At 57.2% G+C, this 19192-nt stretch overlaps 2 protein-coding genes across 3 annotated transcripts in view; both read right to left on the minus strand.

Annotated features, from left to right (window-relative positions):
- Positions 1 to 52: 52 nt before the first annotated feature.
- Positions 53 to 6187, minus strand: GRWD1 (glutamate rich WD repeat containing 1). The gene is made up of 7 exons (XM_078439610.2): positions 5961 to 6187; positions 5637 to 5754; positions 5324 to 5486; positions 3143 to 3356; positions 2852 to 2994; positions 2132 to 2329; positions 53 to 1022 (listed from the first exon to the last, which is right to left on the minus strand). The coding sequence occupies exons 1-7, from the start codon at positions 6145 to 6147 to the stop codon at positions 705 to 707; spliced, it is 1341 nt and encodes a 446-aa protein (XP_078295736.2). The 5' UTR covers positions 6148 to 6187; the 3' UTR covers positions 53 to 704.
- A 1089-nt stretch (positions 6188 to 7276) lies between these two features.
- GRIN2D (glutamate ionotropic receptor NMDA type subunit 2D) overlaps positions 7277 to 19192 on the minus strand; it is a 39636-nt gene continuing 27720 nt past the window's right edge. Inside the window, exons 12-14 of one of the 2 annotated variants that reach the window (XM_078439603.2) lie at positions 10300 to 10487; positions 9856 to 10088; positions 7277 to 9663 (exon numbers count right to left, since the gene is read on the minus strand). In XM_078439603.2, coding sequence (XP_078295729.1) covers positions 8317 to 9663; positions 9856 to 10088; positions 10300 to 10487 — 1768 coding nt within the window. In that variant the 3' untranslated portion in view covers positions 7277 to 8316. The remainder of the gene's footprint in view (positions 9664 to 9855; positions 10089 to 10299; positions 10488 to 19192) is intronic. The other variant, XM_078439604.2, reaches the window with a different exon arrangement.

Raw genomic sequence — 19192 nt, forward strand, 5'->3', positions numbered from 1 at the left:
ATTCCCGCCTCCTCCTCCAGCTTCTTCGTAGGGAGGAGCCAGCAGGATGAGCCTCATTCTGGTCCTTTATTGCCTCAGGAGTCCCTGACCTTCCTTCCTGCATAGCGCCCCGCCTTGGATGCAGGAGGGAGGGAGGACCCACACAGTCCCCTGCTGGGACGTCCTGGCCGAACTCTGATGGCAGGAAAACAAAGAGCCAGACCGGATTCTGCTAGAGGAACCCACCCCTCAGATGTGGCCCACCCATCGTAAAGTGCCCGAGCTCCCCCGGGGGAGACCCGCGGCCGAGACCGGGTCCGCGGCTTACAGCGTCCACAGCAACAGGAGGCCACACCAGGCTCACCTGGGCAACAGGCCAGAGTCCTCCGACAGGTGGGGGACGGAGGGGGTCACAGGGCGAAGCCAAGTCTTCCGGCGGGAGGGGTCACCCGTCAAAACCGAGTCTTTTGCCCCAAGGGTCACCGGAGCAAACCAAGTGGTTATTTTGAGAGTCACGGGTCAAAGCACAGCCTTTGGCAAGAGGGGTCACGGGACCAAAGCGAGTCCTCTCCAAGAACAGCGAGTCAAACGGAATCCATCATGGCAGCTAACGGGCCCAACCGGGTCCTTCTCTCGGAGGAGGGCTGGCGCACCGATCCGAACGCGTCCCTTCCGGCGGAACCAACTTCGACCCCAGTCCCCAGGCGAAGGCACGGCGGGCCTCCTCAGACGCTGATGGTGCGGAAGACGGTGAAGCCCGACAGGGCGGTGCTGACCAGGACCCCGGGGCACTGTGGGTGCCAGTGCAGCTCCTTCAGGTCGGTCTCGCCCTGGTGCACGAACAGGAGCTGCTGGGGAAGGTCCGCCAGCGCGGGGTCCGTCTCCGCGTCGCCGGCCTCGGGGTCCCGTTCCACGGCCAGGTCCCACTGCGTGATCTGGTTGTCCGCGCCCGAGGCTGCAAAGACCCCGCTGTCCTGGGGGTGCCACTCGACAGAGGTCACGGGGGCCACGTGCTGCTTGAAGGTGGCCACTGGGGAGCCAGACTACGGGAAGAAGGGAGTTGGGGGCTCTGAGCACCTCGGCCTGACTCCCAGGGCGACCCAGGCCGAGCCCTCACCGCTCTCCCGCTGGAGGGGTGCACCCGGGCTCCTCCCCTGGACTCCCAGATTCCCCGAAAGGGACAGAGGGCAAAGCAGAACCGGTAATAAAGACGTAGTGTCTCAGGGGCTGCCGGGAGCTGTGGTTTCCCCTGCCAAGAACCCCCTCCGAGCTCCAGGTCACAAGATCCCCGGCCTCGGTCCTCCCGGGGCATGCCTCAGTTTCCCTTCCTATAAAAGAGGAGGGTTCTCAAAGCGCTCCCCCTGCTGATTCTACGAAGGCCTTAAAGGGGGCGGCGGAAGCATGGCTCCCAGGCTCCGGAGGCAGCCAATGAAAAGAAAAACAGCACTTGTGCGGTATGCTAAAGCAAAGGGAATTCTAAATCGGAGAAGTGGTTCCGAAGTCCCAGTGGCCAATCAACTTGGCCACGCACTTTCCTTGGGGGCCGGAGCCCGCTTCTAGAAGCTTCCTCAGGGCTGGCTCTACAGGAGGGGAACAAAGACTCCGTCCTGGTGGTCCCGGGCAGGCACAGGGCCACGCCAAGTGCCGGCTCCGTCCACAGGGAAGCCGGAGACAGTTTCTCCTGCCCAGAACCCCTCTCGGCTCTACGAAGCCAATCCTCGGCCGGGGGGTAATGTCCTATCCGCTCCCGTCCTTTCTGTACCTCAGTTTCCTCCCCCGTAACGATCGATCTGGGCTCCCGTTCTCAGTGGATTCCACAGAACCCACTAACAACGAGTCTACAACTCCTCGCGGATCTGGAGTCCCGAGCCACACGGCCCACCGCGCTGCGCCCCAGGCAGGTAGATGGGAATCGCGGCCTCTGCGGCCGCCCGGCCCCTTCCGTCCCCCGTCACCTCTCCAGCCGGCGGAACGAGTGACCCCACGCCAGCCACAGCCTTCCCCCCTGGGCCCGTTTCCTCATCTGCACCCCACCTCGACAGGCCGTCCCGGCTCTGGCGCAGACAACCGTCCGAGGGAAGAAGCCTGCAAATCCCAGCGGCTGCCGGGAGCAGGGGCTCCTCCAGCCCCAGACGTCCAGCTGGGGAGATACCTTGAACTGCCGCAGGTCCCAGATCTTGAGGGCGCCGTCGTCCCCACCGCTAAGCAGGAAGGGCTCCCGGCGGCCCCAGCTGATGACGTTGACGTCCCCGTCGTGGGCGGTGGCGGTGGTGAGCATGCAGGCCTTGCCGGGGGCGGCCCGGATGTCCCAGATGCGAATGGAGGCGTCCGCTGAGCAGGAGGCGAACACCTGGACAGGGCGGGGTCTGAGTGACCCTGGTGTGCCTGCCACCCCACTCTGGAGACCAGGGGACGCGTGGTGGGCTACCCTTCTTTTATTTTTATAAGTTTGTTTTTGAGAGAGAGGGAGAGACGGAGAGACGGAGAGAGAGGGAGAGAGGGAGAGAGGGAGAGACGGAGAGGGGGAGAGGGGGAGAGGGGGAGAGGGAGAGAGGGAGAGAGGGAGAGAGGGAGAGCACACACGCTTGCGAGTGAGCCAGCAGGGCAGGGGCATGGGGTGGGGTGGGGGGGGAGACAGAGGATCCGAAGCAGGCTCGGCGCTGACAGCAGCAAGCCCAACACGGGGCTCGAACCCACGAACCGTGAGATCAGGACCTGAGCCGAAGCCGGACGCTCAGCCAACTGAGCCCCCCCCCCCCCCCCCCGCCACCCCTGCCCTCTTTTTCTGTGTTCTCCCCCCACCCCATTAGGATCTAGCCCCAGTCCCCCGCTCTTGCAAGACCCAGGAGTCAGACCCCCAGCCCGCCCTCACCGTGTCCTCAGTTGGGGACCACTGAAGGTCCTCCACAGAGCGCGTGTGGCCCACGAATGGCCGCTGGTCCACGTGCCAGGAGCCGCCGTCCACAGGCGTCCAGAGGTGGATGTTCTTCTGACAGTCACCAGTCAGCAGGCGCCCTGGAGACAGGAGTCAGGAAACCAGCTGGCCCCGCGCCCCCTCTCCTCCCGACAGTCTCAGCACCCACCCCTTCCTACAGACCCCCCCCCCCGCCCTCCCACCCCTGCCCCACCCAGGGCCGATTCCCTGCACCCCAGGGACACCCACCAGACACACGGGGGGACCAGTCCAGCGCAAAGCCCTCTCCCATGTGGCCAGCGAAGGCAAAGATGGGCTTCACCCGGGCCTGCTCGTCCCGGAGGAAGGTCGCCAGGGCCTGTGGGTCATCTACCACCTGCAGGAGCCGCCGCAGTGCAAACACCTCCACCTGGCCCTTCTCTGACCATAGAGCGGCCACCGGCTCGTCGCCCAGCCAGGACACCTGTGGGGGGGGGGGGGGGGAAGGAGAAGGGAAAGGGAGGCAGGAGGGACGGGAGGCTCAGGGTGGTGGTGACCACAGCTCCTGGCATCCCTGAGAAACGGACCTGCAGGTCCTCAGGACCCCCGTCCTCCCACAGCTGGGAGCCTGGCTCCCAGGAACCTTTGCAGGGAAGAAAACGACAGCCTGCAGGACTGGCTTGGTACCTGGGACAACTGCCCACGCTGGGCAGCAGTGATGGTGAGGCCGCAAACTCCTTCCAGAGGCCCCGGCAACCCCTGAAAGGGTGTTCAGGGTACCCTGTTTTTTTTGTTTGTTTTGTTTTTGTTTTTTGAGAGAGAGAAAGAGCGTAAGCAGGGGAGAGGGGCAGAGGGAGGGAGAGAATCCCACGACCCTGGGATCATGACCTGAGCCGAAATCAAGAGTTGGGATGCTCTACCGACTGAGCCACCCGGGCGCCCCAGACTACCGGTCTTTGTAACTTGGTAAATGTCGGTGGGTCCCAGGCCTCAGTCCTTGGGTCTCTTTGCCTCTGTCTGCTCGCTAGGAGATCCCGTCCAGCCTCAAGGTTTCCAGTAGCCCCAAGCCCTGACCTCTCTGGACTCCAGACTCCTATCGACACCGACCGTTCAAACTTCACGCGGCCAAAGCCAAGCTCCTAATCGCCGTCTACAAGCTCCTCCTCCCCGGGGCTCCCCATCTCAGGCCCCGAACTGTAGGACTCACTGACTTGTCCTCACCGCCACCCCGTGCTAGCTACACTCAAAACCCACATCACTTCCAAGCCCTTCTCACTACCTCTACTGTCGTCACTCCTGTCATCCTTCCCCCTGCGTGATGGCCTCCCCGTGGGACTACACTTCTGCCCTTGCCTCCGTGCGGTCTATTCTCCACACAGCACTCAGGGGGATCTCTTTAAAACACAAGTCAGATCCCAACTGTCCTCCGCTCTAAATCCTCCCGTGGCTCCCGATTTCTCCCCAAGTAAAGCCAAGTCCTTACCCTAACAGGTAAGGCCTACAAGCCCTCCACAACCCATCACCTCCTCTGTGTCAACCCCCTACATGCTGTCACTCTCCCTCTCGTCCATTTGCTCTGGCAGCTGCATTGGTCTCCCCGATTTCCCTCGCAATTCCTCAAACGTGCCACGTTTGCCCCAGGGCCTTTGCACCTGTGTTTCCTCTGCCTACAAACCCTTTCCCGACAGAGATCTTTGGTTCGCTCCCTCACTTCCTGTGAGTCTCTATTCAAATGGCACCTTATCACAAATACTTCCCTGACCCTGACCGCACTATTTAAAACAGCAAACCCACTCTAGAAACGTCCTAATTCCCTTACCTTGCTTTTCCTCTTCTCTATGAGGACGCACTGCACATTTACTTAGCTTTTTCTTGTTCCCTTCCCCTGCTAGCATTACGTTTCATGAAGCCAGAGAACTTTTGCTCCGTGAAATCCCCAGGGCATAGAACAATGCCTAAAACGTGGTAATAATATAATGGGGACCCACAGCAAGGGCTGTGGGCCAACCACTGCCCTGAGTGCCGTTCATACATCGTCTCGTGTAATTCACACAGCAGCGCGATCGCAAGGTGCCAGAACTCAGCAGCACGAAAGCGGCCCCACAGCCCAGGACATTTCCTGAGCAATAACACAAAACATGTGTCACACTACACCCAGGTGCTGTCTCTGGGCACCTGAAATAACCGTACGCTGTTCCATTTTACCCTCACGTCAGCTCCATCAGGCCAACTTTGTAACCTTCGCCATTTTACAGAAGAGGAAAGAACATAAAAACTCGCCCCGTGTTGCTTCTAGCACATAGCGACAATAACGACGGCAGGTAAGACGTACATAAGCCAATGCATATAAAGGTACGTGCCAGATACTTTCCTAAAAGCTGGAAGGCATAGACAAGGGGGTTGGGGTTGGAGGTCAGACAATGTAGAGCAGGCTCCTGGGTCTGTATCTACCCGGACTCGGTTGATGCCGCCATAGTGGGGCACCATAGCCAGCTCCAGCTGAGGCTTCCGCTCCTCTTCCTCCTCTTCATCCTCCTCCTCCTCCTCCTCATCGCTGCCCTCCGATGGCGGGGGTTTTGTCCCATGCAGATTATGCATCCGAAGCATCATCAGTCTGGGGGAAAGCGTGGGGTGAGTGAGGCACGGGATGCCAGGATACTCAGAGGGAAGGAGAGAAGCCGGAAACCTCGATTTCTAGGTCCTGGGGAAGAGGGAGCTGGGGGTTCAGACTCCTGGTCCTAGGAACACCTCAGATTTCACTCACCTGTTGCTCTGGGCGCTCTCCGCCTGGGTCCCAGCGCACAGGTAAAGTGTAAGAGGAAGCTCTGTCCGGCTGTCTCCCAGATGATCCCGGACTATGTCGAAGCTAAGACAGGGGGCGCCTCGGGATAAAAAGAGAGGTCGCAAAATTAGAACGGGACAGAGATCTCAGCCCCCCCTCGCGTGTGAAGTTTTCATCCGTCTTAGAGCCCAGTCTTCTCTCTCAGAGTGCCTCGTAAGTTAAAGACTCCGGACCAGACCCGCTCGGGAGTCAGGATTCCAGTCCCCTTCCTCCTCAGGACCCAGGAGTCCTGGTGCCCGGCCCTACCAGTCTGCGCTCGGTGGTACAGCACGTAAGCCTCCTCGTCCATGACCAGCTCCTCTCCTTCGCGGAGCGGCGGTCCCCGGCCGGGCAAGTAGACCTGGGCCGGGCCTTCGGTCCTTGCGTCGCTGGACTCGGCCTCCATGGGTTCCCCGGTCCCACACGTGCGCCGCCTCCCCTTGCGCGCCGCCATCTTCGATGCCTCTCACCGCCGGCGCGCAGGGAGGACGTCACTTCCGGGTTGCGGTTTCCTTCTTCTGAGATCCGCTCGGCTGCACGGTTGCCTTGGAAACCTCCGAGCTCACCAATTAGAGAGGACGGCGGGGAGAGGGTGAAGGAGAACTAAGGCAAAGGAGTCCTAGCCTAGCGACCGAGGCTTGCGGATTCGGAGAAAGTACACCCTTCGCGTGACTTTGCGGCGCTTTTCTGCGGAGCGGCGGCAAGGCCTCCTGGGAGTTGTAGTTCTGTACGAAGCCAGTTTTCTCCATCTAGTGGAGGAGTCCTGAGCCCCGACTCCCATCTTCCACCTTGGACTCCCATTGCTTCCTTTCCGCTATATTATTCATGTATGCAAATAAGAGTTCTCACTGGCAAGAAGACTGGGCTTTTGCTCCCTGAGGACCCATAAAGCCGGGTTCCTCTCCCCTCCTTGTTATGATGGCTTTAATTCACTTCAAACTGCTTTAGTGTAGACAGGATGATATTATGTGTAAGTCAGTCGGTTGAATCTACCCTCTTGGGGCAGTCAATTGCCTAACCAGGCGTTCACGTTGCAGCTATGGTCAGCGAGCACTTAATCAGAAAGTCAGCCCTCTGGAGACCGCCGTTACAAGCGCTTTGGCTCTCTTTATCCCTCATCGGCAATGAAATGTTAGAAATCGATTCTCATTGGTGAGATTCACGGCATTCGAGATAGGTGGATTGGCTGGGATATACTAGACTCCTCGCTTGCAAGAACGGGATATTAAGAATCAAGCAAGAGGCCTTGTCTGTGGCCATAGGAATGGGACCCTAGACTTAATCCTAGAGTGTTTTGATCCTGGATCTTTCTGGAGTTCTCTGTCCCGCCTTCTCTCTGGGTCTCTGTCCTCCCTCGCACCATCTCAGTCTTCTTCTTAGGATCTATTCTCACAGCCCCTTTCTGGGTCTTTGTCTCCCATCTCCTTCCAGGGTCTGTGTTCTGAATACAATTTTCTTTCCGCCCTCTCTTCCTCTGTGGGACTTTTCTCGGTTTCTGTTTCCTCCAGGGAAGTTTGAGGGGGGCTGAGACAAACACGGAGCTCACACTTGGACTGAGGAGGCATAAAAACATGGTTTATTCCAAACACTGCAATGTGTAACAGGAGAGTGGGAGGGGAGGTTGGTGGTGGGTGTGGATTCCCAGACCGTCTCCTCCACAACCCAGCTCCAGACCCGGCTGGAGATCTAGGAAAAGGAGGCTTGGGGGGGGGGGGGGGGAGGCGGGGGGAGGGGAGGGGAGGGGGTGTCTGCTGGGTTTTCGTTGGGAGGGTCACAGATAAGGGCTGGAGTTGGAGAGGATGTGGTTGGTGGCACGTGGGGCCGGTGTTGAGGTGCGACAGGGTGGGAGGGTTCGGCCCGGTGTTTGTTGGGATCAACGCTGGGACAGGGGGAGGCGGGGCTTCCGTTGGGAGTGTCCGAGGTCAAAATTGGGAAAAGCGACCTAGGGTGGGGAAAGGAGGAGGGTGTGTCACGGTATGACGTCAAGGGTCACAGTCTGGTCGGGGCACAGTCTGGGATTCGGGTCACAGTTTGGGGTCAGGGGTCACAGTCTGGGGTCGGATGACCATTTTTAGGGGTCGGAAGTCACAGTCTGGGGTCAGGGATTTCTGTGTGGCGGGGCCAAGGTCTGGGGTCACAGTTTGGCGAACGCGTCTCACAGTTTTGAGTCCCAATGGATGAAAGGTTAAAAACGGGCTTCCCCGGAGGCGTGGCCGGGGCCGGGGAGCTGCACAGTGATGTGGGGGCCACGGCCCCGGGCGTGGGGGTGGGGCGCGGGCGCGGCGTGTCCCCACCCCCTCCCCCACCTCCCGCCCCATCTGGTGACGTTAAAAAGCCCTTGTCGGGTTTAAAAACAAAACAAAACAAAAACAAACCTCCAGTGGGCTCCGAGACCCCCACCCCCTCCCTTTCAGGCTGGGTGAGATTTGGGGGAGGGGGGGGGCCAAATCCCTTCCGGCTCTTGGTGCCCCCAAAGCGACGGGGCGCAGGACGCTGCTCCAGGCGGGGTCCGGCCAGGTCCAACTTTTCCTTCCCAACCCACGCGGGTCCTGTCTGTTGCGCGCGCCCCCTCGGGCCGTGGCCTGCGCTGACCGAGGGGGCGCCGGGGGCCCCCCGGGCCGCGTCATACCTCGGACTCGAGGCTGGAGAAGTGCGCCGAGCCCCTGCGGGTACCCAGGTCCCCGCCCCGGTGTCTCCGGTGGGGCGCGGCGGGCAGCGGCGGCCCCCAGTGCGCGGCGTGCGGGCAGCGGCGCGCGTGGCGGGAGGGCCCGGTGAGCCTGCGCGCGGGGGCGGCGCGGGGACACGAGCTGAGGTCCTCGAGCGAGCGCGAGGTGGGCGCCGGCGGCGGGAGGTCCCAGCCCCCCGCGGCGCGCCGGTGCCGGTGGTGGTGCGGGGCGGCTGCAGGCGCGCGGTGCGAGGCCCGCGGGCGGTGAGGGTGCGGCCGCGGACACCCGCAGCGGGCCCGGCGCCGGGGCGGGGGTCCGGCGGCCCAGGGCGGGGGCGGCGGCGCCCACCAGCCGCCGTCCAGGCCGTCGTGCGAGCAGCTCAGATGGCGCGGCGGCGGCAGCAGCTCCAGGCTGGCGCAGTGACGGCAGTGCCAGGCGGCTGGACCGCTGCGCGGGGGCAGGTAGTCCCAGCTGCCGGCGCGCCAGCCCCCGAGCTTGTCGACCGACCAGTAGCGGCCGGGCGGCGGCCCGAGGCGCTCGGCGTACGGGTAGGGGAAGTCGGCGAACCACCAGGGCTCCAGGCCGCCCAGCGACGCGCCGCCCAGGCTCTCCGAGTCCTCCGAGTCCGACGGCGACGGCTCGAGGTCCAGGTAGGGGCAGGGGGGCGGCGCGGCGCGGCACGGGGGTGGCGCGGCCTGGGCCCCGCCGCCCGCGCCCCCCGCGCCCCCCGCGCCGCCCGCGCCGGGCCCCAGCAGGGGCTGGCTCTCGGGGTCGGAGCGCGGCCAGCGCGCGGGCGCCGGCGGGCTCTCGTCCTCGTAGGCCAGGCGGCACAGCGGCGGCCCGACGGCGGCGGCGGCTGCGGCGGCGGCGGCGGCGGAGGCGGGGGGCGCGGGCGGCGACGGGAAGCCGGGGAAGGCGCCGGAGGGGGGCTCGGCCGGCTCCTTGTCGCGCACGATGGCGAAGTAGGAGGGCGGCGGCTTCTGCGGGGGCTGCGCGGCCGGCGGGGACAGCGGGCGCCCCGCCGCGCCCCGGGGCGCCGCGCGCGCCTCGCCCACGCCCAGGCCCTGCGGCTCGATGGGGCCGTAGTAGCGGTGGAAGCCGTCGGCCAGGCCCGCGCCCCCCGGAGGCCCGGCACCTTTGGCGCGGCGCCAGCGGTCCACCGCCGCGCGCTCGCGGGGCACGAAAGGCGCCGGGCCGGGCGCGGGCCGCGCCGCCGGGTACGCGGGGCTGGGCAGCGGCTGCGGCGGCGGCGGGGGCTTGGCCGGCGGCGGGGCGGCCTCCGCGCTGCAGCAGCTGTACATGCCCTGCGGGGGGGCCGTGAGAGAAGCGGGGTCAGCGAGGGGGGGGGCGAGGGGGGGGGCGGCGGGGAGCCGCCCGGGACCGCCCGCCTCCCCTCCAGCCCTCCCGCCCGGCCGGGACCTCGACCCAGGTGTCTCCCACTGCGAGGCATCCCTGCCTGCCTCCCCGCAGCCCTGCCTGCCTCTGTCCCCGCGTACCCTGGAGAAGGCCAGCAGGAAGTCCATGCGGTGGGTGGGCCCCAGGCAATGCCGCAGGCGCCAGTACACCAGGTGCTCCCAGGCGAAGACCAGCAGGGACAGGCCCATGGCCACCAGCAGCATGTAGAAGACCCCCGCCATGTTGTCGATGTCCAGCTTACTGCTCATCACCTCGATTTTGTCGTTGTGGCAGATCCCGGAGAGCCACAGCCGCTCCAGCATCTCGATCTCGTCTGGAGAAAGGGGGCAGGGGGCATGGGTCAACTTCCAGGGGCACCCTCCTCGGACCCTCTTCTCTGATACAGGAGTCTAGGCGCCCGGCCCTCTCCTCCCTTAGACCCTGGTGTCCTGATCCCCATCCCCTCCTGCGCCCGCGACCCAGGGCTCTGGCCCCCACCCCCACCCCCACCCCCACCCCCGAGGCATCCCTGTGCGCAGCCGCACCGTCCCCCAGGAACTGCAACAGAGCCAGGTCGATCGGGCGCTTCCAGCGGGAGCCCTTGTGCAGGGCGATGCCGTAGCCCGTCGTGGCAAAGACCTTGCCCGAGCCGATGGTGACCAGCTTGCAGCCTTCATCCTTGCGGGCCATGTAGTTGAGCACAGCCGCATCATAGATGAAGGCGTCCAGCTTCCTGGGGGGGAGGGGGGGGCAGGGGGCATGAAAGGCAGGGTCAGTCCCACCCAGATGCTCTCACAGCCCTCCCGGAACCCCCTCTCACCCCTAATAGCCTCCAACTGCCCCACATCCTGACTGGTGGTGAACTCCAGAGCAAGCCACCGCACCTCTCGGTGCCTCCGTTTGGAGCTGCAAAGTGGGGACAACATCAATACCTCCCTTCCACGGTTGCCGCAAAGGTAAGTTGATGGCTTGGTGCAAAGAACGTGCCGGAGAACGTTATGTTCAGCCTTCACCGCAGCCCTCCAGAGAAGGTTCTGGATACTCCTCCATTCTACAGAGGGCTGAGGCTCAGACAGGGGACTCCTGCAAATCATAATAACGCTAACGATCGCTTGTATCGTGCCGGGCGCCGTGCCATCGGCGGTAATACCACGTTCAAGGCTCTCAGCGCTCCTGCGAGGTGGAAACTTATCTCCATTACTCAGATGGGAACCGCAGGCCCAGACGGGCACCTTACTTACTTGGCGTGCCTCCTCCCGCTAGGCCCCCAGTTTCTAAACCTTGAGACGAAGACAGGCAGGGAGAGAGAATTCCCCCTCACGGATGAATACACGATGGCGCACGCGCCCCGCGTCCCCTCCTTCGCAACTGCCGCCCTCCGCGTACTTCTGTGATTATCCGATGAACCCCAGCCTCTCCTCGGAGACTGCGAGCCCCAGCTGGGACACATTCCAAGCTGTGACTCAGCACAGTTCCTGGCACACCCACAGGGGCTGTAAATATTTGTGGATCGCATGGATGAGTGGATAAAGAAGTCCAGGCTGTGTCACTATTCGATGAAACAAGATCTAGGCCTATGATCGGACATCGAGATGTCCAGGGCGTATCCGTGAAGAAAAAAAGAAAAAAAGAAAAGAGCCGTAGAGGCCCATAGAGAGCATAACTCCATGTTAATTTTTTAAAATTTATTTGAGAGAGAGAGTGCACGCGGGGGAGAGGGCCAGAGGGAGAGAGAGAGAATCTTAAGCAGGCTCTGTGCTCCGCGCCGAGCTGGACTCGGGGCTCGATCCCACGACCCTGGGATCACGACCTGAACTGAAGTCAAGAGCCTTGACGCTCAGCCGACTGAGCCACCCGGGTGCCCTTCCATATTAATTTATTATTTAAAATAAGTGTTTGAAACGTTGATTTATTTTGAGAGAGCGAGCGAGCGAGCGAGCGTGGGAGGAGCAGAGAGAAAGGGAAAGAGAGAGAATCCCAAGCAGGCTCCGCGCTGTCAGCACGGAGCCCGTTGCGGGGCCGGACCCCTGAACCACAAGATCATGGCCTGAACCGAAACCAAGAGTCTGATGCTTAACCAGCCGAGTCAAATCTCCGGTAAAGCCCTCTCTACCTCCTCACACATGAGCACATCAATGCCTTGTGTACCTGCCTCTGTACGTGCAGAGAAATGAAAGAAAAGGGCAGAATTAGTCCGCAGACCCCAAGTGGAGAGACAGACAGCAGATCCCCTCCCCCCCCCCCAACAGATTCCAGCCAAAGCAAACACTTGGGGGAGGGGGGAGGCAAAGAATTTGAAGCTCTGGAGACAGAGCAGAAATCTGGGGGAGGGCAGTCAAGATCCCATGATTGGAAAACGGGGTTTTATATGGATTCTAACAGGCAGGGAGATCCCAGCTGACATCTGGAAACTTTATATTTATATATATATGTTGTGATATATATATCACAACTGCCTTGTAGGCAAACTGTAATTTCCCTCTAGGTTTCTCTTTGTTTAGGAAAATGCCCTTGGGGGCGAAAGGTGAATCGCCTCCCTGTCTAAGTAGAAAGAACTGTAGGTTTCCAGAGTCAGGCTGAAGAGGGGGGATGGAGGGAGGGGCTTGAGGACTAGGGTAAAATGTAAGGAAGGTCTCCAGGGGTCCTTGCGGGGAGGAAGGGGGAGGTGTGGGAGGAGGTGGGGGAGAGACCTGGGAGGCATTGTGGACAGAGTCAAAAACCAAGGCTTCCAATGGCAGGGAGGTGTGAGAGGCTTTCAGGAAGAGAGGATCTAAGAATCTTCACTTTTAATCCTTTGCTTAGTCTTTTTTTTTTTTTTTTTAAGTTTATTTAGAGAGAGAGAGAGCAGGGGAGGGGCAGAGAGAGAGAGAGAATCCCAAGCAGTCTCCACACATCAGTGCGGAGCCCCACTCGGGGCTTGAACTCGCAAAACGCAAGATCATGACCTGAGCTGAAGTCGGCCACTTAACTGACTGAGCCACCCAGGGGCCCCCTTTGCTCGGTCATTTAAAAAAAAAATAAAGTTTCTTTTTAAATGCTTATTTATTTTGAGAGACAGACAGAGCACAAGTGGGGGGAGGAGCAGAAAGAGAGGGAGACACAGAATCCACAGCAGGCTCCAGGCTCTGAGCCATCAGCACAGAGCCCGACGCGGGGCTTGAACTCATGCACCGCGAGATCATGACCTGAGCTGAAGTCGGACGCTTAACCGACTGAGCCACCCAGGCGCCCCGCTCAGTCTTTTTTAAATTTTATTTTAATGTGTCTTCATTTTTGAGAGAGGGCACTGGGGAGCCCTGCATCTCTTTGCTTTCCTGTTTATTCCTGCCCCCCGTCGCCAGAGGGATCTTAACATTTGAGTCACAGCTTCCGCGCCTTCTCAGCTCACTAGCCTCCGCTGTCTCCTCACTTCACTCAGTAACAGGGGTCTCCTCGCATTACAAGAACCTATGGCAGCAAACAGGAAGTTCCTGGACCACTCCAGCACACTCCTGCCTCAGGATCTTTGCACTGGCTGTTCCCTCTGCTGGAACAGTCTTCTCCCAGATAGCCGCCTGGCTCCACCCCTCACTTCCTTCAAGTGTTGGCTCAAAAGACACCCGTCTGAGCACCTTCTTTTTTTTTTTTTTTTTTTTTAATTTTTTTTTAACGTTTATTTATTTTTGGGACAGAGAGAGACAAAGCATGAACGGGGGAGGGGCAGAGAGAGAGGGAGACACAGAATCAGAAGCAGGCTCCAGGCTCTGAGCCATTAGCCCAGAGCCCGACGCGGGGCTCGAACTCACGGGCCGTGAGATCGTGACCTGAGCTGAAGTCGGACGCTCAACCGACTGAGCCACCCAGGCGCCCCCTGAGCACCTTCTTAAATACTGCAGCCCGTAGCCTCCTCCCTAGGTCTCCGAAACTCACGCTCCCGGCAGTGTTTTTGTCCATAGCACGTATCCCCTTGTAACTATGATATGTTCTTGGTTATTAAGTTTATGGTTCGCCCTCTTCCCACTGGGCTTGAAGTTCCGTGAAGGAACAGATCTTGTCTGTCCGGTTCACCGCTGTAGCCACAGGGTCTGGAACGGCACCCGGCATACAACAGGTGCTTAACAGAGTGGCTGAATGAATGAATTCAGGCTGGTAGTTAACAATGTATATGTGTGCGTAGACACATAGTTTAATTGATAGGAGGGGAATGGAATGAAAAATAATGCTTACTGTATGGAAAGGGGACATGAGGTTTCCTTTTTTGCCCCCCCCCCCCCCCATGAGGGTGAGGAATTGAACATCCTTCACAGAATGGGCTTCCAGAACTGGCTGGGAGGAGAAGCTGTGTTTCTTGTTTTATGTATTTTTTTAAGTTTATTTATTTATTTATTTATTTATTTATTTATTTTTACATTTATTTATTTTTGAGACAGAGAGAGACAGCATGAACAGGGGAGGGTCAGAGAAAGAGGGAGACACAGAATCTGAAACAGGCTCCAGGCTCTGAGCTGTCAGCACAGAGCCCGACACGGGGCTTGAACCCACGGACCGTGAGATCATGACCTGAGCCGAAGTCGGACGTTTAACCAACTGAGCCACCCAGGCGCCCCTAAGTGTATTTATTTATTTAGAGGGGGGAGGGGCAGAGAGAGGGAGGGAGAGAATCCCAAGCAGGCTCTGTGCCAGGTGGGGCTCGAACCCATGAACCCTGAGATCATGACCTGAGCCAAGATCAAGAGTCGGACGCCCAAATGACAGAGCCACCCTGGTGCCCCTTTTATATTTCTTTTTAAGGGGTGCATTTCCTTTCTCTTCTTGTGAGCCCCTGTGCCCTCTGTGGTAGGGTGGGCCCACATTTGTGAGCCAGCCAAAACCATGTGAGGCCGCCAATTCCCTTGTGCCTCTCTGTAGGGATGGAATTTTCTAGTGCTGTCCATGGTGGTAGCTGCTAGCCAGGTAGGGCTATTTGAATTTAAATTGGAATTAAAGTTTAAAAATTTGTTTCCGGGGCACCTGGTAGCTTAGTTGGTTGAGCGTCCGACTTCGGCTCAGGTCACGATCTCATGGTTTGTGAGTTCGAGCCCCGCGTCGGGCTCTGTGCTGACAGCTCGGAGCCTGGAGCCCGCTTCGGATTCTGTGTCTCTCTCTCTCTCTGCCCCTCCCCCACTCAAGCTCTGTCTCTCTCTCTCTCTCTCAAAAATAAATAAATGTTAAAATAAAGAAAGAAAGAAAAAGAAAAATTCAGTTCCTTAGTTACACCAACCACATTTCAAATGATCGCAAATTGGTGGGTACCACACTGGACTGCAAAAGTCGAGAACATTTCCCTCTCTCTCTCTCTCTTTATTTATTTAAAAATTTTTTCATATTTATTTATTTTTGAGAGAGAGAGACACAGAGCATGAGCGGGGGAGGGGCAGAGAGAGAGGAAGACACAGAATCCGAAGCAGGCTCGGGGCTCTGAGCTGTCGGCACAGAACCCGACGCGGGGCCCAAACCCATGAACCTCGAGATCATGACCTGAGCGGAAGTCGGATGCGCAACTGACCGAGCCACCCAGGCGCCCCTATTTATTTATTTATTTATGGGGGGGGGGAGGGGCGGAGACAGAGGGAGAGAGAATCCCAAGCAGGCCCCTTGCTGTCAGCGAAGAGCCCCACGCAGGGCTCGCTCTCACGAACCGTGAGATCACGACCTCAGCGAAATCAAGAGTTGGATGCTCAACTGCCGAGCCCCCCAGGCGCCCCGTAGAACATGTCTACCGTCGCAGAGAGGGCTATTGGAGACCGATGCTCTAGGAACACATCTGTGTCTGTCTCCCAGACTAGAGTGGAAGGTCCAAGAGAGCATGGTGAAAGAACGTAATAGATACGTATTGGAGGGGCACCTGGGTGGCTCCATCGGGAAGGCATCCGACTTCGATTTTAGCTCAGGTCATGGTCTCAGGGTTCGCGAGATCGAGCCCCATGTCCTGACAGCGTGGAGCCTGCTTGGGATTCTCTCTCTGCCCCTCCCCTGCTGTCTCCGTCTCTCAAAATAAAAGTAAATAAACTTAAATAAATAAATAAATAAATAAATAAATAAATAAATAAATAAAATCCTTACTGGCTGAATGGATGAATGTCTTTTAACTTTCATATCATTAGGGGTTATTTTGTAAGGGAGATCATAATTCAGTATTTGTTTCCCTTGTTTCTCTCCGTGTATGTGATACATATACACGTGCATACATACATACGACCACTCTAAGAAAAAAAAAAAATACTGACATTGGGAATTCCCCAACAAAAATGGTCCAGGCAGATCACCTACAGTGACGTTCATAGCCAAAAACCCCACTCGCGTAATCAATCACAAGCCCTCCGCTTCCAGAGTTCTGGACTTCCCTCCAAAATATGAACAGACAAAAACAAAAGAAAACAAAAACACACGTATGAGCAGACTTCTAGGGATTACTAGATATCAGTAAAGCCTCGGGAAGAAAGATAGAAAAGAACCCAACAAATGGGAAGGGGCGGCGAGGGGGAGACTTGGAGCAAACAGATTACACAGAGAGGAGAAAATGTGAAAAAGACAAGATACTGTAACTTCGAACCATGCGTATTATAAAATAGGACACTGTAAATAATACTATGAAATTGAGAAAATAGTATAAAAATTCAGAGATAAAAAAAAAAAAGAGTTCTTGGCGGGGGGGCACCTGGCTGGCTCGGTTGGAGGAGCATGTGACTCTTGATCTCAAGGTCGTTAGTTCAAGCCCCACATGGGGTCTAGAGATGATGAAGAGACATAAGTAAAGTTAAAAAAAAAAAAAAAGAGTTCTTGGAAATTGAAAATACACTCACAGAAGTGAAAAGCTGAATAAAGAGTGGAAGATAAGGTTAGGAAGAGCTCTCGGGAAGTAGAGCGGAAAGATAAAGAGCTGAAAAAATAAGAGAATGAAAGGAAGAGATAGTTCAGGAAGCCCGATATCAAATTAATAAGAGTTCCAGAGAGAAATGGAGGGAAGGGGGAAATCACAACTGAAAGAAATCAAGGAAGTTTCCCAGAATGAATGACAGGAGGACACCCTTGGGAGGTCCAGCTGAAAATGAACGAAGACGCTTCACTGAGAAATGTCAACGCACTGAGAAGAAAAACAGGTGACACACAGGCTTACGGATCAGAATGATTTTGGATTTTTTACCAGTGACGCTGGTAATTAGCAGACAACAGAGCGATGCCTTCAAAATTCTAGAGGAAGGGCGCCTGGGTGGCTCAGCCGGCTAAGTGTCTGACTTCGGCTCAGGTCATGATCTCGAGGTTTGTGAGTTCGAGCCCTGCGTTGGGCTGTCTGCTGTCCGTGCAGAGCCTGCTTTGGATATTCTCTCCCTCTTGCTTTCTTCCCCTGCCTCGTTAGCTCGCTCGCTCTCTCTTCCTCAAAAATAAATATTAAAAAAAATTAGAGAGAAAATGAGCTCCAGCCCAGAATTTTATACCCAGCCAGAAGGCCTATCAAGACTAAAGATGTTTTCGACATGCAGTGTCTCTAAAATTTTACACACACGGGCACACACGCGTGTGCGCCATGTGCCTTTTGTCAGGAAGCTCAAAAGAGCAAGAGAGAAAAATCCAGGAAGAGTGAGGTTTAGGATGTGACAGAATCCAAACCAGGGGACCGGTGAAAGGATGGGGATAGTAGCTATGCAGCATGCCGGAGCAGGTCAGAGGCCACGAGGGAAGCTTCGTCAGTATGGTGAAATTAACGGAGTACCTGATGCAAATGAGTATGTGAAGAAGAGATTCACATAGTTAAGAGCATTTTGAATTAACAAAGAAAACTCAGCCACTAAGCAAGTGGGGAAAAAAAAAAAAAAAAGAAAGACAATGATTAACTCCAGGAAAAACAAAGAATTGTGTAGGAGAGGAAAGTAATCATGGTTTACTACTTCTGGCAGCTGTGGGAGCATTTACACAGTCATAACATATAAACACTGCATTTTCATCTAGCCAGAATCACAGTGTGGGAGGCTGGGGTAATTTGAATAAGAGTATGAGTATGTGTCTCCCATAGTAAGAAGTGAATGGAAAATACCCAAAATTGAAAAATCAAGAGGTAGCCATACAAACACAGTATTTCGAGACAGGGACACAAACAGCAAAATGATACAATAAATGAGGTAAACGCAGATTGCTCTGGGGCGGGCGAGACGGGAAGGGTAGGCAGATGGGACGCTGTTGGCTTTCGTTAAAAAACCAGAGAGATCTTGTATTTGACTCTGCAAACTATGTGGATGTCTAACTCCGATAAAAATAGAACTAAGGGGGGAAAAGAGTAGAAAGGAATACTGGGGAGAAAAAGAATTTCTGCCGAAGGAGGAAGTCAGAGCGAGAGGGGACAGTGAGAAACGCAAGATATTCTTTGAGTCCAAGAGGCTTCTGGGGAGGGGCACAAAGAGGGTGATTCTGGGATTCTGCCCACCCGAGGCAAGGTAGTGGAGTGGTGGAGGGGCTGGGCTCAGAATCCAATGGCCAGGGTTCAAATCCGAGCGCTGCTACCAGCAGCTGTGGGACCTTGCTACGCCTCAGTTTCCTCATCTATAAAATGGGAATGATAATCTTCACCTCTAAAATATCATGGGTTGAGGGGCGTCTGAGTGGGTCAATCGGTTGAGCGTCCATCTTTGGTTCGGGTCATGATCTCATGGTTCAGGAGTTCGAGCCCTGCGTCGGGCTTGCGGCTGTCAGCGCAAGCCCGCGTTGAGTCACCTCTCCCAACAGTTGTACATGGAAGTCCTGCCTTAGTTGGAGGTAGGGTCTTTACAGAGGTGATCAAGATAAAATAAGGCGGGCCCTGATCCAACAAGACGGGCGTCCCCACAAAAAGGGGGGACTTTGGACACTGAGACGCGGAAATGGAAGACGACGTGAAGACACGGCGGGAAGATGCCCAGCTACGAGCCATGGGGAGTTCCTTCCCTGGCCCTGAGAAGGAACCCGGAGCACCGGGAGCCTCCAGAACTGTGAGGCCACAGACTTAACGGGAGCCCCAGAAAGCTGAGAATGACCTCATTACATGAGTTAGAGCAGAACTTGATGTAGAATGAACACTACAGTAAATGAAAACGAGATGGGAAGGATCCAGGCCTTGGCAAGGATACGGGACCAGAGGAACGCGCTGCCGGTGTGGAAGTTGACCCAACCACTTTGGCAGATGTCTAGAAGCATCCTTCCTTCCTTCCTTCCTTCATTTATAAAGTTTATTCATTTATTATTTCTGAGAGAGAGAGACAGAGCACAAGCAGGGGAGGGGCAGAAAGAGAGAGAGAGAGAAGCCAAAGCAGGCTCCGAGCTGTCAGCACAGAGCCCAACGCGGGGTTCGAACTCACCCGACGCGGGGTTCGAACTCACGAACCGTGAGATCGTGACCTGAGCCGAAGCCGGACGCTCCACCGGCTGAGCCACCCCGGCGCCCCAGGGAAG

Source organism: Panthera onca, chromosome E2, assembly GCF_046562875.1.
Source record: "Panthera onca isolate mPanOnc1 chromosome E2, mPanOnc1 haplotype 2, whole genome shotgun sequence".
NCBI classification, from domain to species: Eukaryota; Metazoa; Chordata; class Mammalia; order Carnivora; family Felidae; genus Panthera; species Panthera onca.

Excerpts from the sequence above, each read along its gene's own strand:
- GRWD1 (XM_078439610.2), bottom strand. The coding sequence starts at position 6,147 with ATGGCGGCGCGCAAGGGGAGGCGGCGCACGTGTGGGACCGGGGAACCC. Across the intron at positions 5,487-5,636 it reads GAGAGCGCCCAGAGCAACAG|ACTGATGATGCTTCGGATGC; the intron begins GTGAGTGAAATC and ends GCTTTCCCCCAG. Across the intron at positions 1,023-2,131 it reads GGGACCTGCGGCAGTTCAAG|TCTGGCTCCCCAGTGGCCAC; the intron begins GTATCTCCCCAG and ends TTCTTCCCGTAG.